Here is a 27,857-nt window from a genome sequence, read left to right as displayed (position 1 = left end):
ATGCAGGTGAAATGCTGATTGACAGCTGCCTGAAGACGCATAAGTTTTTTCCAGTGACGAGGCTCACTTTCCAGCTGCGTTCAACAAGCAAAACAGGCGTTATTGGAGTTGTGTAAATCCTGAAGAACACCTCATGATAACATTCGCGACGCCATTGTCGACATACCCATTGATATGTTGCAAAGATTTTCAACAAGTAAAAGCGTGCTGAGTTCGGCCGGCCAAATCTTATAAACCCTCTACCATAGATCGCATTTGTCGAGTTCTTTTCTTGATATCTCTTTTTAGGCAAACAAAGGATAAAAGAAAAGAATTGCGATAATTTTGGAGTTATATCAAGTTATGGTCCGATTCGGACCATAATTGAATTGAATGTTGGCGACCATAGTAGAAGTCGTTGTATGAAATTTCATCTAATTCGAGTAAGAATTTCGTCCTTTAGGGGCTCAAGAAGTAAAATATAGAGATCGGTTTATATGGGAGCTATATCAGGCTATAAACCGATTCGGACCATATTTAACATGTATGTTGAAGGTCATGGGAGAAGCCGTTGTACAAAATTTTATCCAAATTGGATAATAATTACGTCCTGTGGAGGCTCAAGAAGTCAACATCCAAGATTGGTTTAAATGGCAGCTATATCAGGTTATGGATCGATACACATAAATTTCAGAAAAATTCATAAAATTTTATATGAATCTATAGTACGGTCCATATAATTTAATCTTTGAAGATTATTTCATGCAAATGTTGACAGTGACTGCGCCTCAAATGGTCCATCCGCTAAGTCCAATTTTGGCATACTCTTTACAACATTTCGGCCGCTCTCTCACGAATAAATGCTTCAATGTTGTCTTCCTATGCGTCAATTGAAGCGGGCTTGTCTGTATAGATATGAGCTTTAACATTGCAAATTTTGCCCATGAACATTCCACTAAGGAACAGGGGCAAACTTCTCACATATCAATGAGTGCAGTCCGTTTCAAGTTAAAGCGCAATGACTAGGGACATCCTTTTTATAGCCGAGTCCGAACGCCCGCAGTGCGACACCTCTTTGGAGAGAAGCTTTACATGGCATGGTACCTCACAAATGTTGCCAGCATTAGGAGGGGAAACCACCGCTGAACATTTTTTCTGATGGTATCGCCAGGATTCGAACCCAGGCGTTTAGCGTCTTAGGCGGACATGCTAACCTCTGCGCTACGGTGACCTCCATAGCTTTAACATAGCCCCACAAAAAACGCCTTAAGGCGTTAAATCGCACAATCTAGGCGACCAATTGACCGGTCCCGAAAGTGAGTGAAATAAAATGTTCAGCGAACTTGCCTCTCAATAAGTCCATTGTTACGCATGCTGTGTGCGTTTTGGGCAAAACAAAATTTGGATATCATCTCACGATATCGCTCACTATTCACAGTAACCTTACGCTTCGCATCATCTTTGAAGAAGTACGGTCCAATGATGCCACCAGCCCATAAAACGCATCAAACTGTGACTTTTTCTGGTAGCATTGATAGCTCTTGCAATGCTTCTGGCTGATCTTTACTCCAAAATCGATAATTCTTCTTATTTACGTACCCATTGAGCCCAAAATGAGCTTCATCGATGGAATGGAAGAAACGCGAGATGAACATTTTTAACAGAGCACGAATTTTGATAATAAACTTCAACAATGTGCAAGCGTTGTTCGTTTGTAAAACGATTTATGGTTAAATTATAGACCAAACTGAAGATGTTTGACAGTGAAACAAAACACGAAACGTGCGTGAGCTGTTTAAACCAGTGTTAATAAAATCACCCTTTACATGCCACAAGGATGGATCAAAGTTAGAGGGCAGATTGGGTCTGGCAGTCTACATTGAAGGACCAGGGACTAAGGCCTGCTTCCGACCGTCTGACTATAATACGATCCTACAGGCAAAGACCTGGGCGATTACGGAATGCGTGAGGTAGCATGATGTAATTGCGAGGACGTCAAGTGTGAGCATTGGGGTAGGTTGATTTTTATAGATGAAAAAAAAATACAAATCGTATAGCAAAAACATATCTACGTAAAATTCGAAGAAACTTTGCCAAAGAAACCGTGTATTTAAAATAAAATCCTAATCCGCGCTTCTAGACTAGGATAAAGCATATATTTCTAGCAATTTTATACCCTTCATGGTATTATAACTTAGTGAATTTGTTCGTTACACCCAGAAGGAAGAGAGATAGGCTAATTGATAAGTATACCGATCGACTCAGAATAACTTTCTGATTCGGAATTGAGCAATTATTATCCGACTTTGCTGAAATGTTGCATGAGGTATTTATCAGACCGCCAACAGCCAAGTATGGTCTAGATCGGTTTATAACTTGGTATTTCTCCCATATAACCCGATTTCGGTTCTTGACTTCTTGAGACGACAAAGGGGGCACTTATAATCCATACTGGGCCAATAATGGTTCTAATCGGTTCATAACCTGATATAGCTTCCATATAAACCGATCTCGGATCTTGGCTTCTTGACTTGCGGCTCAAGAGAAAGGGGCACAATTTTTATCAGATTTAGCTGAAATTTTGCACAATGACTTCTCCAATGAACCCCAACTTACGTATGGTTATAATAAAACTGATATAGCTCCCATATAAACCGACCTCCCTATTTGACTTCTTAAGCCTCTAGAGGGCGCAATTCTTATCGGATTTGGCTGAAATTTTTTACAATGACGTCTATGACATCAATGACATTTAATGCATGTACCAAGTATGGTGCGAATCAGTCTTAAACCTGACATATTGGGTTGCCAAAAAAGTAATTGCGGATTTTTCATATAGTCGGCGTTGACAAATTTTTTCACAGCTTGTGACTCTGTAATTGCATTCTTTCTTCTGCCAGTTATCAGCTGTTACTTTTAGCTTCTTTTAGAAAAAAAGTGTAAAAAAAGTATATTTGATTAAAGTTCATTCTAAGTTTTATTAAAAATGCATTTACTTTCTTTAAAAAAATCCGCAATTACTTTTTGGACAACCCAATAGCTTCCACATAAACCGATCTCCCAATTTTACTTCTTGAGCCTCTTATCGGAATTTGCTGAAATTTGTCAAAGTCACTATATCCATGACCTCTAATAAACGTGCTAAATATGGTCTGAATCGGTCCATAACCCGATATAGCTCCCATGTAAACCGATCTCCCGATTTTACTTCTTCATTATTACGCTTTCTAGATAGCTTATCTGATTAAGCTGAAATTTTGTACAAAGACTTCTTCTATGCCCACTTATATAGGTGCCAAATATGTTCTGAATCGATTTGATATAGTTCCCATGCCCATTTTACTTATAAAGTCCCACTAGTGCAATTGTCTTTAACATCCAAGCCAAGTATGGCCCGAATCGGTTTATAACCTGGCATAGATAAAATAGCATAGCAATTCTTAAACATTATCTTTTGTTTGTCTATGAAGAGATACCGGGCAAAGAACTTGACAAATGCGACCCATGGTGGAGGATATATAAGATTCGGCCAGGCCGAACTTAACACGCTTTTCCTTGTTACTTTTCATTTTCGTTTCAAATATACATAAGGTTGAAAAGAGGGTGCGGATGTTAATCCTCCAAATGCCACCATGGACATACACCTAAGCCAGTAATCGGCTTGTTGTCCGGTCTAAATACTAAAAAACTAACCTCGAAAAAGAAAATCTACATAGTACCCAAAATCTGTGAGCCTTCTCAGTAAGCTCCTGAATGTGACACATCCAATTCAGTTTCCTGTTCAAGATCACACCTAAGTATTTGACCTTGTCAGATATCGAAATTGTCTTATTGAGGAAATGCGGTGCGTTAAATTAGCCCACACTCGTCTTCCTCGTGAAGAGGAATATTTCAGTCTTCTCTGGGTTAACATTCAGACATCTGGGTCTAGCCCAGTCATATGCCATATGCAAAGCCCTTTCGGCCCTTCTGCATAGGTGGTTCGTATTCTTACTCCTTAGAAGTATTATAACAACGTCTACATAGCAGACGGGTTCAAATTCCTCCTCAGTCAGCATCCGTAATAGGTGATTTATGGTGGTCACCCGTAGCAGTGGCGATAAAATTCCCCCCTGTGGCGTGCCTTGTGCCACCTTCTTCCTTATATTTATGTCATAGGACACACAATTTATCCACCTGTTCCTTAGCATATGGTTTATCCAGTCTCTAAGGACATTGTTAAAAGCCCCCTCGATGTCAATGCATAGCCCCAGTGTGTACGTTTTGGCATCGAAGAATTCTTTTATTTTATGAACAATCTTGTGGAGGGCAGCCTCCACCTACCTTCACTTGACATAGGCATGCCGTTTGTATTTAAGCAGTTCGCTGGTGTGCCACTCTTTATCATGGTGACCACAATACGTTTCATGGTTTTTAGTACAAAGGACGTAAGGCTTATAGCTCTGTAAGCCTTTGGGTTCGCATAACTTGCCTTGCCAGGCTTGGGTATAAATACCACCCTTGCCTCCTGCCAGGCTTTCGGAGTATATGTATATGTCCCAGGCACGCTGTGAAAATATTCGCCAGGTGGGGCGCCAGATAGTCTGCCTCCTTCTGTTGTAACGCCGAAAGTATTCCATCAGGTCTGGATGACTTAAATGGTTTGAAGCTTCTCAAGATTGCTTCCATATAGGTAATGAAAAATTAAACATATACTATCGATTTATATTATTAGAAATATCGAAAATATCGAATGTTGATATCGATAGTTATTCAGCTCTATGTCTCACATTTAATCCGTATGTCTATGGGTCAGATTTCTTCTTCTTATATATAAAAATCAATTTGTGTTTGTTTGTGTGTTCCTTATAGACTCAAAAACGGCTGAGCCGATTTTTACAGATGGTGCATAATGATCCCGTGGTGAAAAAAGGGTACTAAAATTTTTGATAACTAAAGGGGGCGGACCCCCCTCCTTACCCTTATTTTCAAAAACGCCAGATCTCGGTGATGGGTGGTGCGATTTAAGCGAAATTTTGTGTGCTCGCTCAAAGTAACCTAAAAATAAAAATTTGGTATCCAAATTTCGGATGGGCAGCCATCCGAAATGGCAGCCCCACCCCCAAAACCTACCAAATATATATATAGACCAATCATGATAATATTGGACTCAAATGAAAGGTATTTAAGAGTAGAAAACGTATCTGCTATCCAATTGTCGGACTAAGTGTTTGGGGGACCACCCCAACCCCCAAAACACCCCTAAATCGGACATATTTACGGACCTTGACAAATGAGAGGTATTTGCGAGTAGAATACGAATTTGGTGTCCAAATGTGGGACCAAGTTTCTGGGAGTGCACCCCTTCCGCAAAACACCCCCAAAACAGGACTTATTTACTGATTATGCCAATATGGGGTTCAAATAAAAGGTATTTAGAATACGAATCTGATATCCAAATGTGGGACCAAGTGTATGGGGACCGCCCCCTTCAAAAACAACCCCAAAGAGGAAAAATTTACTACAATAGCAATATGGGGCTCAAATTAAAGGTCTTTGAGACTGAAGCACGAATCTGATTTCAATATTCGGGAAAAAATGTGTGTATGGGGCCACCCCACCGTCATAACACCACCCATATAGCACGTATTTGGTGACCATTACAATATGGGGCTGTAATAAGAAGTATTTTAGAGTAGAATACGAATCTGATACATATTTTCAGGGCCAAGTCACTAAACGGCCGCCCCATCCCCTAAAACATCGACGAAACCGGTCATGTTTGCCGACTATGGAAATATGGGGCCCAAATGAAAAGTATTTGGGAGTAAACCACGACATTCGGGACCAACTGTCTAGGGGACGTCCCACCCCCATAACAATGCCCAAATAGGACGTATTTGCTCACCATGGCAAATTTGGGTCTTAAAGGAAGTGGATCTCGATAGTGATAGTTTTTAGGGCCCATACCCTAAACCGGACATATTTGCTGACTTTTGCAATAGGAGGTTTAAATGAAAGGTATTTAAGATTGGAAAACGAATTTGATATCCAATTTTGAGGCCAATGACAATATGGGGTTCAAATTAATGGTATTTGAGAGTAGAACACGATGCTGATATATTTTCAGGGCTAAGTGTTTGGGGGACCACCCCACTCCCCAAAATACCTCTAAATCGGGCATATTGGTGGTCTACTCCTTCCCTAAAACACCCCACAAACAAGAATTATATACTGACCATTGGAATATGGGGCTCAAATAAAGGTATTTGGGAGAAGAATACAAATCTGATATTCAAATGTAGGATCATATATTTGGGGCACCGCCCCTTTACCAAAACACCCCCAAAGAGTAAAAATTTTGGGGCCAAATGTTTGAGGACGCCTCATCCCATAAACTCCCCTTAAGTCAATGGTAATATGGGGTTTAAATAAATGGTATTTTAGAGAAGAGCACGATGCTGATATTTTTTTCTGTGCCAAGAGTCTAAGGGATCACCCCACCCCGAAAACAACCCTAAATCGGATAAGGTAAAACATATCGTATAACGTAAAAGAAGGCGCAGCGGAGCGGGCCCGGTTCAGCTAGTCTAGAATAGTTTCCAGTGCCCTAGAGGGCTTATCGCCCCCACCTATGTCAAGATAACATGTTGTATTATCCTGAACTTGTTGTATTATCATTACGTTGCCCTTTTTCTCCATCGCAGTCCACCAAATCACTGAGGCATCGTAGGAATGGTTTTAATTACTCTCTTACTCCGTCCGTCTACATAATACCCAACATCTGTGAACCTTCTCAGTACGCTCTTGGATGAGGCACTTTATTTACGGACACCACCTTTATTTACGGACACCACCTTTGGAACTTCGATCGCTGTTTAAATAGTCAACCAATTGGAATATTTAGGTGATGTCTCCATGAAGCCCATATCCTACATATGATTTCTCTCTTTAAATCTTCCAAAAGTAAGCAATTAGCATTCAAATTAAATCATTATTCAAATGATTTTTTATTTAGACTAACCTTTGCATCTGTTTGAGGGCTGCAATGGTTTGACTCTCTGATGAAACCCACACTACAGCGCAACCTCATATTGCATCCATTGTATGTGTCTAATGACTGATCAAAACAATGTTAATTACAGTGACATTTGTATAGGAGTTGGCAGTCCATAGAAACGTAACTTCAATGGATGGTGGTATTTTTCTATGCACCAATAGACTGCCAACAACACGAGTTCAACATAAATCATAGACCAACAGTAAATGGCGGAGAGAGAAAGAGAGATAAAGAAAATTAAAAGCGAAAAAAAGATATCTATTCACCATTTGATGTTGTTGTGAAAATATATGTCACCGGTGTTATTTTTCATCTTTTTTAATTTGTCTACTTTTTTTCTTTTCCACTTTATGTCTTAGTTCCCTGTGTCTTTCTCTATGCTGTAGGGGGGGCCAACCAACATACATGCATTTGAGTGAGTTTTTCTTTTTCATAGTAATGTATGGTAAAATGGGTGCACTGCTGCTGCATATATAGGAATGCACACACACACACACACACACCCCACAACATTACATTTATTTGTATCTGTATCTTTTTCTAGCCTTGAACTTAATTTGAAACGGAACCGTATCTAAACCGGATTACATTACAGTTTACTTTCTTTTTGTGCCCATAGTTAGTTACGGGAGTCTTCATCGCCATCACCAATATTGCCATCATTGTCAACTAAACATTGACAACGTTGCAGCTATGTCGCTATGCATTCGCATTTACTTATATAACTATATTGGGCATGTTGTTTAGAAACTTCATTGCTTGCATTGAGCAGTTGGACTTTGGAATCAATACCTTTTTTGGGACATCCATCCATTGAAAACTCTTTTCATTCATAAAAAGCAGGATAGAAATCACAGCACATGAGTGTATTTGTGTATAGATATCCAATCGATTCAAGTGGCATGGTCATTAGGACTAATTGGTTGGTTTTACCCATAAGATATCTCTTATATATGGCGATTTCCATGGGGATTTCAAAAGGTTTAGAAAAAAACCTAACAACATACATACTACTTTCAATATATGAAACCTATTGAAAAACTGAATAGAACCTTGTAAGATTTTTTTCGATAGGACTTAAATGGTCGCTACTACAGACTTTGAGGGCCATATCGGATGAAAGATATATCGATAGAAAGATAGATATATATCTAAATCTAGACCAACTTTAATGAAATTTAGCACTCGTGCTAGGACGTTTAACAACTCACGCAAAATTTTATAAAGTTCGAACCAAAATTGTGGTGACTACAGCCTTAAAAGGCCATATGAGATGAAAGATATATGTGGAACCCATATCTCAATTTTAACATTTTTCATAAAAGCATTTATTTATGCTTACACATGATGCAAAATAATATAAAGATCGGACCAAAACTGTGGTTTTTATAGTCTTAGAATGCCATATTGGCTGAAAGATATATGTGGGAGCTATATCTCAATCTGAACCGATTTTCATGAAATTTTGCAATCGTATTGGAGCACAAAATAAAACATCTCTTGCAAAAGTTTCTAAAGATCGGAGCAAAATTGCAGTTTCTGAAAGATATATATGGAAGCTATATATTAATCTGATCCGAATCTGATGAAATATTGCACATATATTTTAGGACGTCAAAAAAAGAATTTCGTGTCGAATTTGGTGAAGATCAGACCAAAATTGTGACTTCTCCAGCTTTAAATGCCATATTGGATGAAAAATATATGTATGACAGCCATATCTAAATCTGATCCGATTTCAATGAAATTTGGCGCATATATTAGGACGTGACAAAAACCATTTCATGTCAAATTTTGTAAAGATCGGGCCAAAATTGTGGCTTCTACTGCCTTAATAGGTCAAATCGGATGAAAGATATATGTGGGAGCTATATGTAAATCTGATCCGATTTGTTGAAATTTTGCACATATATTGGGACGTCACAAAAACCCCTTCATGCCAAATTTGGTAAAGATCGGACCAAAATTGTGGCTTCTACAGCCTTAATAGGTCAAATCAGATGAAAGATATATATGGGAGCTATATCTAAATCTGACCCGATTTTAATGAAATTTTGCACACACATTAAGACTTCATACGAAACATTTCATGCTGTATTTTGAAAGGATCGGCCATATCGGATGAAAGATATATAAATCTAATCCAATTTTGTTGAAATTTTGCACATATATTGGGACGCCACAAAAACCCCTTCAGGCCAAATTTGGTAAAGATCGACCCAAAATTGTGGCTTCTACAGCCTTAATATGTGAAATCGGATGAAAGAGCTATTTATATCTAAATCTGGACCCATTTTTCAAAATCGATAGTGTTTATCCTTGGACCAAAAAAGAAACTTATGCAAAATTTTTTGAAAATCGGACAACAAATGCGACCTGTACCTTGATTATAAGGATATATGAGCACACAGACAGACAGACGATAGCTAAATCGAATCAGGAAGTGATTCTAAGTCTATCGGTATACTTATCGATGGGTCTAGCTCCTCTCCTTCTTAACGTTGCAAACAAATTCACAAAGTTATAACACTATGGATCTTGTTGACAATTTCTTCCTATAGTCAAACACTTTAAGGACATCATGCTCCGGCAAGCATGACGGGCCTGGCCCTGAAAACTTAGCTTACGGAAGAAGAAAAACATTTAGTTTAAATCCCGGAATTCTTAGTCCACGAACAATTCCTTCACACACCCATGGTTCCTGGATAAGAACCACGTCAAATCCCCCTGCCATCAGGAGGACCTTTAGTACCGCCGAAGCGGCCGGCCTTACAATGGTGGAGATTTATCTGTAGAAACCGGACCATAATCAGGATTCAGAACTTCTACCACTGTTGTGTTAGCCTCGTCTTCTGATTCCACCAGGAGTTTATTCTCACAAGATTCGTTAGAACTTGTCATGATGAGCTTCCGTACGCATCCAGGGGCAGGTGAGAAAGCTGTGGAACCACTCTTCCTCAGGACACTAGACACTCTCGGTATGGACGATTTCTCCTTAGATGTTTTCCTTACTGCTGTTGTCGAAATTCTTTTTGAGTTTCATGCTTCCCCGCTGGCGCACACCTTGAGTCCAGTCCAAGCGGATAACCCACCCACACAGGGCTTGTCGGGTCCCGTTTCCATGCCATCCCCTCCTGTCTCTATTGTGGCAGGGGGATTTTCAGTCTCCTGCAATCCGCCAGACTTTAGCGATGTGGCCGAAATTTCCTCAGGCAAGTGTTCAACAACAACTGCTGAGTCGTCTCCTGATTTCCCAACCCAACCGCTTCTATAGAGCTTCAGTTTCAACTTGTTGAACCCGTAGGATACAACCCCTTCAAACTTGTTGGTGTACAGATTGTAGACCAATTTCAAGATATATATCTACATCTTAATATATATATACATCTTAATCTATATCGGTCATTTTCAATTCCCAACGGCTTACATCAAGTTTGCAAAATTTTGAGCGGCTTTACGCGTTCGACCGCTATCGTGATTTCCGCAGAAGCACGGACGGAGTTTCTAGGGTCGCAGATCAATTTTTAAAGGTGTTACATACGGAAAGACTAGATTTGTATATCCACATTCTTTTTATGCCCTCCGCCATAGGATGGGGGTATACTAATTTTGTCACACCGTTTGTAACATTTCAAAATATTCGTCTAAGATCATAAAGTATGCATATTCTTCATCGTCATGATATTTTGAGTCAATCTAGGCATGTTCGTTCTTCTGTCTATCTATCGAAAGCAAGCTTACTCTCGAAGGTGTAAAGCTTAGCACTTGAAATTTTGCACAAATACTTACTATTAGTGTAGATCGGTTGGGATTGTAAATGGGCTTTATCGGTCCATGTTTTGATATAGCTGCCATATAAACCGATCTTGTATCGTGATTACTTGAGCTGTTAGGGGCGTAATTCTTATCCGATTTGGCTGTTATGTTAAGAATTGCCACAACTTTGCCAAGTTTGGCTCAAATCGGTCCCTAAACTGCTAAAGCTGCCATGTAAACTTCGCATAAAACGGCCCAACCATTTCCGATATATCTAACCTATAAGGTTACAGAAAAGGTTGTGGATTAAAAACTTCCAAAGAGTGTTGCCAAATCGAAAAATTTTGGAAATCATTCAGGAACGTTTGAACGGATAAAGTTATGAAGACGAAATTTAATATAGTCAATGTTGAGATGTTTTCCAATAAGAGCGCATGCTAGTGGATCCAGAGGCTGATCCATGGAGCTTAAAAGTTGGTCACCTGGAACACATCAGATTTTGAATTGCTTGCCACACAATCATTTATAGGCCGATCGGCTCGATTCTTTTAAAAACCCCATTACGCCCTTTAGGGTCTCATGAAGTCAAATCGGAAGATCGGTTTATATGGGCTCTACATTTACACATGGACCGATGTTGCCCATTTATCGATAGGGGCCCATTTGGATAAAAACTATCTCCACCCATTTTATGGTGGAGGGTATAATAAGAAATGTACCAATATGTTATAATAAGCGATGTTATAAAAAGTGGCCTACTGTTCCACAGTACTACATTCGCGTTCGTCGCCCACGCCCTTAACTCGGACTGCGTCGCTCCTGATGGTCTGTTATTGTCCGTAGAGATGTTCACAATCCACCTCACGCATTTCGCGATCGCCAGGATCTCCACCTGCAGGGCCAAATTAAGGTCAGGCAGCGAAAAACAGATTTCCGTTCCTAAGTTCTTAATACAGACCCACTATATATTCTAGCTTTGATCCATCCGTCTAGCATGAACATCAAGATGACAGTTACAAGTAGTTCCCAAATAAGTCTTCAATCGAAGACTGTGACGCTAGCAGCAGTTCCTTTCAATCGACCTCAATCTTAGGTATCCCATCCGAAACCTATTTCATTCCATCCAAGTTTCCTATCTCTCCTCAAATAAAGGGTGATTTTTTTGAGGTTAGGATTTTCATGCATTAGTATTTGACAGATCACGTGGGATTTCAGACATGGTGTCAAAGAGAAAGATGCTCAGTATGCTTTGACATTTCATCATGAATAGACTTACTAACGAGCAACGCTTGCAAATCATTGAATTTTATTACCAAAATCAGTGTTCGGTTCGAAATGTGTTCAAATTTTGACAAATTTTGTTCAGCGATGAGGCTCATTTCTGGTTGAATGGCTACGTAAATAAGCAAAATTGCCGCATTTGGAGTGAAGAGCAACCAGAAGCCGTTCAAGAACTGCCCATGCTTCCCGAAAAATGCACTGTTTGGTGTGGTTTGTACGCTGGTGGAATCATTGGACCGTATTTTTTCAAAGATGCTGTTGGACGCAACGTTACGGTGAATGAACACATTTCGAACCGAACACTGATTTTGGTAATAAAATTCAATGATTTGCAAGCGTTGCTCGTTAGTAAGTCTATTCATGATGAAATGTCAAAGCATACTGAGCATCTTTCTCTTTGACACCATGTCTGAAATCCCACGTGATCTGTCAAATACTAATGCATGAAAATCCTAACCTCAAAAAAATCACCCTTTATGATGATGTTGTTGTTGCTATATTTTAATATGGAGGTGGCGATCCTCGTCAAGCTCCTGTGGGTGAACAAGCTCGTTTAGGTCCAAAGGACCGATCGCCGCGGGAACAGGGTGGCCATTAGTTATTAAAAAGCGCCAAAATAAACCCCTTGTCATATCGAACATCATAGGCACTCAGTATTTGTGCAAGAGTCTTTGCCGCCCAGCCTCTGACTGAGAATCTCCGCTCGATACCGCTTATTGTTCGCGACTGCGGTTACAGCTATTCCGTATGGATCATCCCACTATCCGCAACCTATGGACGCGACCGGTTGTTCTCAGCTAAGCTTATCGTGATAACGATGAACACCACGCAAGTCGCAGCTCAAAGTTCTAGCCTGTGTGGGGCTCATAGTCATCCCGTGCCCGCATTGGAGTCAAACATATTAAATCTTGGCCATATTAAATTGAACAAGCAAGAAAGTGCTAAGTTCGGAGGGCAGAATCTTGGGAACCCAAAATGGAAGTGCAAAATTTCAGCTAAATCCGATAAAAATTGCAGTTTGTTGGAGCTCAAGAAGCCAACTGGGGAGCGGTTTATAGGGGAGATATATTTAAATCCAACCACTTGCTGTCCCCAACGACCTACATCAAAAAGAAATATCTGTGCAAGATTTGAAGCGGCTAGCATTGCGCCTTCAACCATTATAGTGATTTCGACAAACGGAGGGACGAACGGATATGGCTAGATCGACTCAGAATGTCGATACGATCACGAATATCTATACTTTATGGGGTCGCATATCAATATTTCGAGGTGTTCAAAACAGAATGACTAGATATCGGTACTTAGGGGGCCTGTATCACCATATTGACCGATTCGGATAAAACATTGCAGGGATGTTGCAAGTCATAAGATAGGGTTTTGGACCTAATTTCAGCTATATCGGGTGAAAATTTTCGCTTCTAATGGCTGAAGAAGCATGGGGGCTATATCTGTTTATAAACCGATTCGGATCATACTTGTCATGGATGTTGGAAGTCATAACTCTAGTCCTTGTTCCAAATTTCAGACAAATCGAATGAAAATTGAGGCTTCTAAGGGCTCAAAATGTCAAATCCGGGGATCGGTTCATATGGGGGCCATATCTGTTTAAAGACCGACTCAGATCATACTTGGCATAGATGTTGGAAGCCATAACTAAAATCTTTGTTTCCAATTTTAGCCAAATCGGATGAAAAATTGAGGATTCTAGGGGTTCAAGAAGTCAAATGCGGGGATTAGTTTATATGGGGTCTATATCTGTTTATAGACCGATTCGGATCGTACTTACCACGGATGTTGGAAGTCATAACTCAAGTCCTTGTTTCAAATTTCAGACAAATCGAATGAAAATTGAGGCTTCTAGGACTCAAAATGTCAAATGCGGGGTTCGGTTTATATGGGGGCCATATCTGTTTAAAGACCGACTCAGATCGTACTTGGCATAGATGTTGGAAGCCAAAACTAAAGTCTTTGTTTCCAATTTAGCCAAATCGGATGAAAAATTGAGGCTTCTAGGTGTTTAAGAAGTCAAATACGGGGATTGGTTTATATGGTCGCTACATCCAAATCTAAACCGATATGGTCCATTTGTAACTCCCAACGACATATATCAATATGAAGAATCTGTGCAAAATTTCAAGCGGCTAGCTTTACGCGTTCGACCGCTATCTTGATTTCGACAGGCGGACGGACATGGCTAGATAGACCCAGAATGTCGAGACAATCCAGTATATATATACTTCCTGGGGTCGCAGATCAGTATTTCAAGATGTTACAAACAGAATGACTAAATTAGTATAACCCCATCCTATGGTGGTGCGTATAAAAATATACATAATTAGCTTCTTTCAAGAGTCCTCATATGTCATGGACTGGATTTTAAAGAAGTGGGGCAGTACCGGTTTTTTCACAACCAATTTTTGGCTCATTAATGTCAGTAATTGTATCGACTATTTGCGGCAACTTGTTCTTAATCCAAGCATCGTGGGAAAGCATCTGTTGGAATTTCTTATGTGTATGATGGTACATTAAAATAAAACGTATCGATTTAATTAGTCCTCTGGAGCAGACAAAATTGAAAGCGAAAATTTCTCTGCATTTCGAAAATGCAAAAACAAACAAACAAACCAAAAGTAAGATACCAGAAGACTCTTAAAAAAAAGTGAAAATTTTGATGATCTTTTAAAAGCTATCCTTAGTTTGTTATCATGGCCATTTGGTGTACGTATGTTGTTGTCGCTGCTCTTGCTGCTTTGGTCTTTGGAAGAAATTTCGCATATAAATTTGGTTTCCTCAAACAAGTTTCTTTTTTTCCTTCGCGCCCAAAAATACAGACTACACCAGTGGACTTCTTATTGACCAAAAAGTTGAACAGACTGTGTGCAACAGAAAGACAACTCAGTAAAAGTTGGCATTTTTCGACTGTTTTTCTCCTTCCTTGATTTCATTTGAAGTAAATGCGCCATAATCAATGAAGAAATTTGAACAATTCAACCACTGGAACAATCATAGCATACAGAAGCCTAAAGGGGGTTCCCTTACCCTCTTTGCAAGACAAAAAACCCAAGCAAAAAGACTTTGGATGACCATGCGTTGTGCCTCAAGTAATGACCATACACCGGTTCGTTCATTTGTCGGATGGTTGCATGCAATACCTTCACTTATTGTGGCATGGCACATGGAGAGCACTCCAAGCGACAATGACAACATTATGAAGCTGCTGTTCTCATCTTGTGCATGGAGTATGGCATTAAAAAGTAGTTGTCCTATATTTAAACTCCACTCAGCAGCGTTAACACAAAGATCAATGGGGCGAATTGGCGGATACCTTAGGAAAACAGTTAACTAGTTGAGAAGTTAGTCGCTTGTCGCTGGCATTACCGGCACATGCCTTCCATTGGCACGCATCTACCATAAAATCTTGAATGAATGTGTGCCGTGGGGCTAGAGGGCAGGGAGTCGGGAGGGGGGGTCTAAAGTTAAAATTTATGATCAGCTTTTTGTTTACACTGTCTCTTTTGTGTGTGCGTTTGCAAATATTATAGCCAACTAAAGTCTTCATTGCCATGGTCACCGAATCACTTTTTTTAGTTTTTTTTTTTTTTATTTATTTTTTGCTGGATTTACTTTTAATTTCATCCCAATGGACTTTATTTAGCCATTTCATATGGAATTGTTGTTGTTGTAGTAGAGAAATTGGAATTTATAATCTTAGCGGAACATTACATATTTATATTGGGGTGGAGTGGCGATTTGATGTATGCCTTTGTAGTAAATCGAAAAACTCCTCTAACAAAAAATTTTTTAACATTTATGGAAACTTTGGTTTAAGAGAAAAATTCTTAGAAATTTTGTTTTCAGAAAAAAGTTTGTCATTAGGTGTTATATCCGGATCACGAAAGTCCAAAGACTGATCCGTGTTGGAATCACAAGGATGATGAAATCCTCACCACAGGCGGGTTTGGGAGCGATTCTAAATTCGCCTCCTAATAGAGTTATACATTGGGAACTGTGCCGCTATGGTTACGCTATAGTTTCATTCTGGAAACTTTGGATAGATGGTAATGAGAGACGGAATATTAAGAATCCTTGAAAAACTCCAAGCTTGGGAAAAAGCGCTAACTTGGTGTTTTGGATATAACATAATTGTGGGAAATATACCATGAAGGCCCTGTCGTCGGCGCATTAATCTCTTGGCAGTCTCAAATACGTGACATTTGTCGAGCTACAGAAACTTGTTAATGGGTTGTCTAGTATGCAAAGGCCATGAATGCCGAAGCGGCAGCACTCTTTGGCCTGCCGTCGACCGAAAGACTATAGAGAACCTGCATGTTTTGGCAACAGATCGATGACTAAGAGTTGACAAACTATCGATAATTGTACCCTACACCACCACTGTGGTACAGGGTGTTATAACATAGTGCATTTGTTTGTAGCACCCAGAAGGAAGAGAGGTGGACGCATTGATAAGTACACCGATCGACTCAGTATCACTTTCTGATTCGATTTAGCTATGTCGGTCTGTCTGTCCGTCTGTCTGTCCATCTATCTGTCCGTCTGTCTGTCTGTCCGTCTATCTGTCCATCTATCTGTCTGTCTGTCTGTCTGTCTGTCTGTCTGTCCGTCTGTCCGCCTGTCTGTCCGTCTGTCTGTCTGTCCGTCTGTCTGTCCGTCTGTCTGTCCGTCTGTCTGTCCGTCTGTCGGTCCGTCTGTCTGTCCGTCTGTCTGTCCGTCTGTCTGTCCGTCTGTCTGTCCGTCTGTCTGTCCGTCTGTCTGTCCGTCTGTCTGTCCGTCTGTCTGTCCGTCTATCTGTCCATCTATCTGTCTGTCTGTCCGGCTGTCTGTCGGTCTGTCTGTCTGTCTGTCCGTCTGTCCGTCTGTCCGTCTGTCTGTCCGTCTGTCTGTCTGTCCGTCTGTCTGTCCGTCTGTATGTCCGTCTGTCTAACTGTTTGCCTGTCCATCTGTCTGTCCGTCTGTCCACGTTAATTTGTTTAAAAAAAAATACAACTCGCAATTTTCATCCGATAGTCTTCAAAATTGGTACTGGCATCTTTTTTGGCCATAGACCAAACCTATTGAAACTTAAAACAAGTAAAAGCGTGCTAAGTTCGGCCGGGCCGAATTTCATATACCCTCCACCACGGATCGGAATTTTCAAGTTCTTTTCCCGGTTTCTCTTTTAAGGCAAACAAAGGATAAAAGAAAAGAATTGATATGCCATTAGAGCAAGATCAATTTATGGTCCAAGACGGACCATAATTGAATTGAATGTTAAAGACAATAGTAGAAGTCATTGCGTAAAATTTCAGCCAATTTCGAATAAGAATTGCGCCCTTTAGGGGCTTAAAAAGTAAAATCGAGCTTTGTGCTTTGTCAGGCTGTAGACCGATTCAGACCATATTTGACACATCTGTTAAAAATCATCGGAGAAGACGTTGTACAAAATTTCAATCAAATCGGAGAATAATTAGAGGCTCAGGAAGTCATGATCCCAGATCGGTTTATATGACAGCTATATCAGGCTATAGACCGATTCCATCCAAATCGGATATGAATTACGCCCTCAGCACACTTGTTGGAAATCATAATAAAACACCTCATGCAAAATTTCAGCCAAATCGAGTAGGAATTGAACTTCTAGACGTTCAAAAAGTCAAGATGCCAGATCCGTTATATATGACAGCTATATCAGGCTATTGACACTTAGATCTGTTTATATGACAGCCATATCAGGTCATGGAACGATTTCATCCATACTAATTACAGTTGTTGGAAATTATAACGAAACACGTCATGCAAAATTTCAGCCTAATCGGATAGGAATTGCGCCCTCTAGCGGCTCAAGAAGTCAATATTCAATTTGATTGACCATATTTGGCGCAGTTGTTCGAAGTCAAAAAGAAACATGTCATGCAAAATTTCAGCCAAATCGAATAATAATTGAGCCCTCTAGAAGCTCAAGACGTCAAGAATCAAGACCGGTTCATATACCAGCTATATCAAGTTACGGACCGATTTGAACCAAACTTAGCACAGTTGCTGCAAGTCATAATGAAACATGTCATGCAAAATTTCAGCCAAATCGGATAGGAATTTTGCCCTCTAGCGGCTCAATATGTTAATATTCAATTTGATTGACCATATTTGGCGCAGTTGTTCGAAGTCAAAACGAAACACGTCATGCAAAATTTCAGGCAAATCGGATAATATGAGCCCTGTAGAGGCTCAAGAAGTCAAGATTCAAGATCGGTTTATATGGCAGCTATATCAGGTTATGAACTAATATAAACCATACATAGCACAGTTATTGGAAATCATAACAAAATTTCTCACGCAAAATTTCAGCCAAATTGGATAAGAATAGCGCCCTCTAGACGCCCAAGAAGTCAAGATCGAGAATCGGTTTATATGACAGCTACATCATGTTATGGACCGATTTCAAACATATTTGGCAAAGTTGTTGGAAATCATAACAAAACACTTCATACAAAACTGGCTAGATCGACTTTCGGCCAAATTTCGGCGAAATCGGACAATAAATGCATCTTTTATAGGCCCAAGACTTTAATTCGAGAGATCGGTCTATAAGGCAGATATATTCCAATCTGGACCGATGGGGATCCAATGGCAAAAAGATGTCGAGTAGCCGAACACAACTCACTGTCCCAAATTTCGACGAAATCGGACAATATATGCACCTTTTGTGGTCCTTTAACCTTAAATCGAGAGATCTGTCTATATGGCAGCTATTGTATATCCCAATCTGGTCCAAATTGAAGAAGGATGTCGAGTGGTCTAACACATCGCACTGTCCGAAATTTCGGCGAAATCGAACAATAACTACGCTGTTTATGGGCCCAAGATCTTAAATCGAGACATCGATGGCAGCTATATTCAAATCTGGACCGATCGGTGCCAAATTGAAGAAGGAACTCGGGTGGCCTATCATAACTCGCTATCCCAAATTTCAGAAAAATCAGATAACAAATGTTGCTTTTATGGATCTAAGACCTAAGATATAGTCCGACCTCCCATTACTTGGATATATGTCTTATTTGTAATCTTTTGCCAAATACTTTTTATTCTTTTATGAGTCCCATATTGTCATGAACGTCGAATATATCTGTTAAGAGGAGTTATGGGGTTGGGGCAGCCCGCTGGGTACTGAGACCCAAAATTCTAATACGATATTTGTTTTCTAGTCTTAATACCTTTAATTTGATACCCATATTGTGCCTATCGGCCAACTTTTGATTCTGGATGGTGTTTTGGGGAATGGGGGAGGGTCCGCCCCCTTCCAATATCAAAAAACTATATAGCCTACTTGAACCCAATTTTTAATATGAATTTTGAATTTTACTCCTGAATACCTTTCATTTGAGTCCCATATTGCCCCGATCGGTTCACTTTTATTTTTGGCTAGTACTTTTGGAGTAAGGGGGAGGGTCCGCCCTCCTTCTGATATCAAAACATTGTATAGCCTATGTTTCTTTTCAGACCAACCTACACAAGAGCCGTTTTTGAGTCTATACGGAAAAAATAAACAAACCGACAAACAAATAAACAAACACAAATTAATGTTATACCCTCCACCATAGGATGGGGGTATACTAATTTCGTCATTCTGTTTGTAACACCTCGAAATATGCGTCTGAGAGTCGATCTAGCCATGTCCGTCCGTATATCCGTCTGTCTGTCGAAAGCTCGCTAACTTTCGATGGAGTAAAGCTGGCCGCTTAAAATCTTGCACAACTACTTTCTATTAGTGTAGGTCGGTTAAGATTGCAAATGGGCCAAATCGGTCCATGTTTTGATATAGCTGCCATATAAACCGATCTTAGGTCTTGACTTCTTGAGCCTCTAGAGGGCACAATTCTCGTCCGATTTCACTTAAATTTTGCAGATAGTGTTTTGGTATCACTTCAAACAACTGCGTTAAGTATGATTCAAATCGGTTCATAATCTGTTATAGCTGTCATATAAACCGATCTTGGATCTTGAATTCTTGAGCCAATAGAACGCGCAATTCTCATCCGATTTGGCTGAAATTTAGCATTAGGTGTTTTGTTGTTATTTCCAATAACTGAGCTAAGTATGGTTCAAATCGGTTCAGGTTTTGATATAGCTGGCATATAAACCGATCTTGGGTCTTGACTTCTTGAGCCTCTAGAGGGCGCCATTATCATCCGATTTGACAGAAATGTGCAACGGCTTCTCTCATGATCTTCAACATACGTGTCTAATATGGTCTGAATCGATCAATAGCTTGATACAGCTCCCATATAAACCTATCTCCCGATTTTACTTCTTGAGCCCTTACAAGGCGCAATTCTCATCCGAATGAACTGAAATATTACACAATGGCTTCTACAATGTTCAGCATTCATTTATGGTCCGATTCGGACTAACTTGATATAGCTCCAATAGCATAACAGTTCTTATTCAATATTCTTTATTTGCCTAAAAAGAGATACCGCGCATAGAACTCGACAAATGCGATCCATGGTGGAGGGTATATAAGATTCGGCCCGGCCGAACTTAGTACGCTCTTACTTGTTATATATAAGATTGTCTAGGGGCAAATTTTTGGAAAAAAAAATTTATCTGTAGATAAAATTTGATGAAATTTTTTTTTGAAGAAATTTTTTTCAAAATGTTTTCTTTGGAGAAAATTTCAACCAAATTTTGTCTTTAGCAAAATGTTATAGAAATTTGGTTTTAAGGACATTTTAAGAATTTTTTTTTAGGAAAATTTAATCAAAATGTTGGCTTTATCATTACTCATTACAAATATTTTCTTTTGAAAAAATTCTTTTAAAAAAGTATTCTTTTAAACCCCTATCTATACCCTCAAGAACCCAAACACACATTTCAATCCGCAAATATTTCATTATCCACGATTCCATTAAAATGTCTTATTCTTACACGTACCACCGTGTCTTTGAAACTCTTTGTAGTTGTTATTGCCGTGGGACCATAATCGAAATGTCAAAAGATTATTAAATTTTTGATAAAATGCGTTACCACAATTTTCACTTTCATTGATGATGTTTTCTTGTTGTTTTTGTTTTTTTGCTGCTCTTATGAATTTTGCTTTCTTGTGGCGCATTTGGTAGGAACCGGAATTGAAAAAGTACATCTCATAAATGTTTAGAGTGTGTGTGTATGGGTGTGTATTTGCTGTCCACATGCCACATGTTATTTACAATTATCATTCTGCTTGCGACTGGCTTCTGCAGGAGTACCGCCAATACACCACCCAGATGGTTATGAACATCTCTTCTTCAACCTACTGTCACAAAATTCTTCTTTGATTTATTTGATGATATTCAGTGGGGAAACTAATTTAGGACATTTCTCGAAATGGACGTTTTAACGTTGACTTTCTTGAAACAGGTTCAGACTTCAAAGGAATCACACATAAATGAAAGTTGTCAGTTTGTGTCGTTTTTGTTTTCTTTCCTCTTTTGTGGGTTTTGCAATTTTCGATTTCAACACATCGTATTTTTTGTTTTTCTTTTGTAGACTCAAATGAAAGGTTTGGTCGGTCAGCGTGGGAATCTTGAGAAAGTAAAATTTGATTAGGCCAATAATTCATTTTTTTTTTTTTGGTTTGGTTTGCCTGGTCAATATTTGGTTGAAAACAAGGAGGATGCTTTTTTTCAAACTACCTCAATGAATAACGCGGTTATGGTAGAGGAAGATTTTCATTCATTTTTCTCCTTGAGATATCAAGAGTGCTTAGTTTGGTCGGGCCGAATCTTATACACCATTTACCATAGATGGCATTTGTCAAGATCTTTGCCGGTTATCTCTTTATGGGCAAATAAAGGAGAATGTATAAGATCTGGAGGCCACCGTATTGCAGAGGTTAGCATGTCCGCCTATGACGCTGGACGCCTAGATTCGAATCCTAGCGAGACCATCAGAACAAATTTTCAGCTCTGGTTTTCCCCTCCTAATGCTGGCAACATTTGTGAGGTATTATGCCATGTAAAACTTCTCCCCAAAGAGGTGCTGCACTGCGGTACGCCGTTTGGACTCGCCTATAAAAAGGAGGCCCCTTATCATTGAGCTTTAACTTGAATCGGATTGCACTTATTGATATGGGAGAAGTTTGAACCTGTTCCTTAGTGGAATGTTCATGGGCAAAATTTGCAATTTGTATAAGATTTGCTATACTATTGCAGCTTATTGAACGTTTCCGCCCTTAATTGGCTTGGAGACCGTAGTAGATGTCATTGTTCAACATTTCAGCCAAATCGGATAATCTTATTAGTCTTAAGAAGTAAAATCGGGAGTCGGCTTATATGGGAGCTATATCGGATTATGGATCCAATCAGACCATATTTGACTCCCATCACTCATAGATCATAGTAGTCGTTGTGCAAAATTTCAGCCAAATCGGATAAGCTCCCTCGAGGGGCTCAAGTTGCAAACGGGAGATCGGTTAATATGGGAGCTATACCAGGGTATTGTCCGGTAATGTGTCCCCACCTAAGTGCCGTTATCTGTTAGCAGCGAAAACCGGGCAATGAAATGCTTCAACGTGCCCATCATCTTCCCCGCATGCCCTACACATGCTATCAATGCGGAAAGTGATAGCACGTGTAGGGCATGCGGGTAGTTTGATGAGACGTTGCACAGTGGAAGAAAATCGACAAAAAACTAGTAAAAAATATGTCGTTTGAGAACGGGTATAGATATCTGCTTTAAATTTAAAAAGGTTAGAGCTGAGATGTTAACGAGATCGTGTGCAAGGTTAGGTTAGGTGGAATGGGTCGCCCACCAAAGGTGAGTCCACTCAGTTTGGCCCATTGTGGTACCCTAGAGAAAGAAAGGGAAGAAAAAGGAAAATGTGAGACCTCGTACTAGAGGTTTTACACGAATAAAAAGAAGAGTGGAGAAAACTAAAACTGGAGGTAAAGAACCGCCCTTCGCTACGCAAGCGCGGACCTACCTACGACGGAGAGTGTGTCACCCCCCTTCGGAACCATACTGATCCCCCAACAAATCTCAGGAGAGATACCAGAGGTACGTTCGCAAGTTCACCCAGATCACAGCAGAAACGGCTCCCCAGAAAGGAAAGACTACGTCTCTGCAGACCCGGACAGTAACACAGCAAGTGCTCAATAGTCTCCTCCTCATCGAGGCAACTCCTACAGAAGTCATTATGCGGTATTCCCGATGCGCGCCGCTATGCGGCCTATGGCACAGTGTCCGGTTATGACCCCTGTCAATGTACTCATCGACCTCTTATCGAACGCCAGCAATTATCTCGTCCTCCTCTGGTCGATGACCGACCATAGCGCCTTCGCAGTCCGGCAACCATTCACCATGTCCCACCTCGCCACCGACGCCGCCCTGAACATCCCCTCTACTGTGTTCAGTAGCTCGACAAATGGCACGTAGGCAAGACCGATGACTGGTCCGCCCAGCGCAGACAAATCCCTTCTGGCGCACTCGTCCGCCCTATCATTCCCTGGAATCCTCTCATGCCCAGGAACCCATGTCAGCGTCACATCGTGGGCCCGGAGCCTATCCAGGGATTCCAAACAGTCCCCTACGCTTCTCGACACCAAGGCCTTGAGCACCGCCATACTGTCCACATAAATTCTGAGTTTCGAGGTAGGCGGTAGGCCGCTTGCCTGAATTTCTCTTGCGGCTACTGGAATAGCACAGACCTCCGCCTGAAAGACCGTACACTCGTCCGGCAGTCTCCTAGACATACTGATATTGAGTGCGTCAGAGTAGACCTCAATCCAGTCCCTGACTCCATCTTGGAGCCATCTGTGTAAATCGAGGTCTCATCCTCCTCAAGTACATAATCCGCCCTCCATTCGTCCCTCTCAAGAAAACAAATCACGAATTCCCTCACTCCAGTCGGCACAAGTGCCAGGTGGTCGTATCCATAACACCCAGAATAGAACTGTGGACGCAACCATTCTCCTTCAGCATGCCAAGCTCTCTCAGTCTAAGCGCGACCATGGCGGCGCAGTTCCAAATATATGCCCCAATGGGCTGCATATCCAGCATCGCTTTCAGGCCTGCCTGCGGTGCGGATCTCAACGCCCCAGTGATCCCAAAGCAGGCCAGTCTCTGGACCTTCTCGAACTCCTTCGCACGCGTCCTATTACCTACGGCGTCTCACCATACGAGTGCTCCATAGGCCAGTATTGGTATCGTGTGCAAAATTTCAAGAAAATACAGAGTGGGAGAAATGGTATCAAGTACACCATCCACCCTCCATTCTTCCATCCCAGGAAAACGAATCGCGAATGCCCTCACTCCAGTCGGCACTGGTGCCAGGTAGTCGGAGATCCTCCTCAGTCTACCCTCCGTGTCCATAACACCCAGAATCGAAGTATAGCCGCAACCATCCTCCTTCAGCATGCCGAGCATTCTCAGCCTAAGCGCGACCCTGGCGGCGAAGTTCCAAATATAGGCCCCAATGGACTGTATATCCAGCATCGCCTCCAGGCCGGCCTACGGTGCAGATCTCAGAGCCCCAGTGATCCCGACGCAGGCCAGTCTCTGGACCTTCTCGAACTCCTTCGCACGCGTCCTCTTCCTTACGGCGTCCTACCATACCAGTGCTCTATAGGCCAGTACTGGTCTCGTGTGGAAAATTTCAAGGAAATACAGAGTGGGAGAAATGGTATCAAGTACACCATCCACCCTCCATTCGTCCCTCCCAGGAAAACGAATCGCGAATGCCATCACTCCAGTCGGCACTGGTGCCAGGTAGTCGGAGATCCTCCTCAGTCTACCCTCCGTATCCATAATCGAAGTATGGCCGCAACCATCCTCCTTCAGCATGCCGAGCTCTCACAGTCTAAGCGCGACCCTGGCGGCGCAGTTCCAAATATAGGCCCCAATGGACTGCATATCCAGCATCGCCTCCAGGCCGGCCTACGGTGCAGATCTCAGAGCCCCAGTGATCCCGACGCAGGCCAGTCTCTGGACCTTCTCGAACTCCTTCGCACGCGTCCTCTTCCCTACGGCGTCCCACCATACCAGTGCTCTATAGGCCAGTACTGGTCTCGTGTGGAAAATTTCAAGATAATACAGAGTGGGAGAAATGGGAGAAATGGGGGAAATGATATATATTTGATTGTCGTAAAAATCTAAGACGATCTAGCCATGTCCGCCCGTCCGTCCGTCATTCTGTCTGTTAAAATCACTTTACACTCTTTAAAAATGAAGATATTGAGCTGAAACTTTGCAAATGCTCTTTCTTTATCCATGAGCAGGTTAAGTTCCAAGATAGGCTATATCGGACTTTATCTTGATATAGCCCCCATATAGACCGATCTGCCGACTTAAGATCTTAGGCCCATAGAAGCCATATTTATTTTCCGATTTTGCAGCAATTTGAGACAGTGAGTTGTGTTAGGCCACATTGTATACTCCTTTTATGGTAAAATAAATCATATAGTTTTCCTTCCCCTTTACACTTATTAACGCCCTCAATAATCAATTTTCGTTGTTTCTTTTGTTTCTTCCAGCTTGCCATAGCCGATGATGGGGAAGTGGTCAAGGGAAATGAAGAAATATCCGATCATGAAAATGAAGTCGATCAAGTGGCCCTCGAATCCGAACCGGAACCTCAGCAGGCGCAAAAGGTGCACTATCAACACAATATGCAACAGCAGCCTCCCCAAGGCCCCGGGCCGGCGAGAAGTAAGACTTGTTAAAGCCCAACAAAAAAGTGCTACGATAATTTTTGTAAATAATAGCGAAATTCTATGTTGTTACAGGCAATAATCAAGGCATCCCTCTGGCATTGGGTCAACCTTTTGGACCTCCGCCACCACCCTCACAGCTGGCCTATCAGGGGCCTCCACCACCGCTGCCACCGCAAAGGGCACCGGCTCCTGTACATGTGCCCCAGGCTTTGCCCGATCTGAGTGTAGGTGCCTCTACCACCAATGAGATTTGGGCCTCACCCGTGCAAGATATGGCCAAGATTATATCGCTCGATGTTAAATGCGAAAAGAATGGCATGAAAGTTTTTGTGCAATTCGACAAACCCTTCTATGGCATTGTCTTCTCCAAGGGCCACTACAGCAATATGAACTGCGTGCATTTGCCCTCGGGGCTGGGGCGTGCCTCGGCCACTTTCGATATAGGCCTACATGAGTGTGGCACCTCGGGCAATACTGAAAATGGGCTCTATGGCTATGGCCATGAATCTGGTTCGGGTACCTATTTCGAGAATATCATTGTCATACAGTATGACCCTCAGGTGCAAGAGGTCTGGGATCAGGCTAGGAAATTGCGTTGCACTTGGCATGATCAGTATGAGAAGAGTGTTACCTTCAGACCCTTCCCCGTTGATATGCTGGACGTGGTTAGGGCCGATTTTGCCGGAGACAATGTGGGCTGCTGGATGCAGATACAAGTGGGCAAGGGTCCCTGGGCTTCAGAAGTATCGGGACTGGTGAAAATAGGCCAGACCATGACCATGGTCTTGGCCATCAAAGATGATGACTCCAAGTTTGATATGTTGGTTAGAAATTGTGTGGCCCATGATGGCAAGAGGGCTCCCATACAATTGGTCGATCAGAGGGGTTGTGTCACCAGGCCCAAGCTTATGTCACGCTTTACCAAGATTAAGAACTTTGGCGCTTCCGCCTCGGTGCTTTCCTATGCACACTTCCAAGCCTTCAAATTCCCTGATTCCATGGAGGTGCACTTTCAATGCACCATACAGATATGCCGTTATCAATGTCCTGATCAGTGTTCTGATCCCAATCTCCAAGAAGTCCATCACTTGCAAGTAGGTCCTGAATCTCAATATGGTCCTCCACCACCACAATTGCATGTGGACACCTATCATGTGGGCAGTTCGATTGGAAAGCGAAGAGATGAACGCCGTGTGCAACGTCGTGCCCGTGCCGTAGATCCCAATGAGCCTCAGGTGGGCTTAAATCGCATCATCAAGGTGGTCTCCTCGGGTGACCTAACATTTGCCATCGATGAGAATGCCAATACAACAGCCACAGCAGCAGCCCAGACCATGGTCTTCCCAGCCCGGGAGGATGGTCTCATATGTATGACCACACCAGGTTTTGCGATAACCCTCATAGTACTGCTGGGCATTTTGATAACATCATGCCTAATATCGGCCGTTCTCTACATACGTCTGAGACCGTTTTCTTTGATTTCGAAAAAAGAACGTGCGGTGGCCTTCACCAATCCCCAATTGACGGGAACTCTGCCAGTTATTCAAATACCAGCTCCCACGCCAAGTCATCATGGTACTCTATCGAAAAATCGACAGCATACATAAATTCTAGTACAAAAATCCACCCAACAACAACATTAACAAAAACGAAAACAAAAATCAAGGTGTTTTTTTAGTCAGAAATGTGATGTAGGCAACTGTGTTGCCCCGGCATCATTTTTTTGATAGTCTTAACAATAGTTCAGGGGCGTGGTGACTTGTCAATATGTTCGAGTAGGCCGAAGGGGGGAAGATGTAAAATTTAGCTAGGTTGTTTTTTTTTCTTAAGGAATCATGTAGAGATTTCTTAAAAAGCACATTGGGTTATACAGCTAGAGATTGCATGCAAAAGAAATTGTGTTTCCTTAAAGCAAATTTTTGAATGAAGTGACTTGCTTAGTATAAAATATCGGATTTTATGCCTTTGAATAATCATTGTTGAAAAATGTGATTAATTTTAAGTGAAATACTATTTTGCGGTAAAGGATGTTTATTTTACAGTAATAATCATCTTTTACTGTAAAATAAATATCTTTTACAGCAAAATAGTCATCGTTTACTGTAATAGTTTTC

At 41.3% G+C, this 27,857-nt stretch overlaps 1 protein-coding gene across 1 annotated transcript; it reads left to right on the top strand.

Moving 5' to 3' along the window:
• On the top strand, positions 1-27,350 carry LOC106095985 (uncharacterized). The gene is made up of 3 exons (XM_059367211.1): positions 1-6; positions 25,564-25,738; positions 25,816-27,350. Exons 1-3 carry the CDS (start codon positions 1-3, stop codon positions 27,348-27,350), a joined length of 1,716 nt encoding a protein of 571 aa, XP_059223194.1.
• Positions 27,351-27,857: the final 507 nt, after the last annotated feature.

Source organism: Stomoxys calcitrans, chromosome 4, assembly GCF_963082655.1.
Source record: "Stomoxys calcitrans chromosome 4, idStoCalc2.1, whole genome shotgun sequence".
In the NCBI taxonomy this organism is placed as follows: Eukaryota; Metazoa; Arthropoda; class Insecta; order Diptera; family Muscidae; genus Stomoxys; species Stomoxys calcitrans.
The sequence above is the reverse complement of the archived record's forward strand: the minus strand, read 5'-3'. Positions and strand labels throughout refer to the sequence as shown.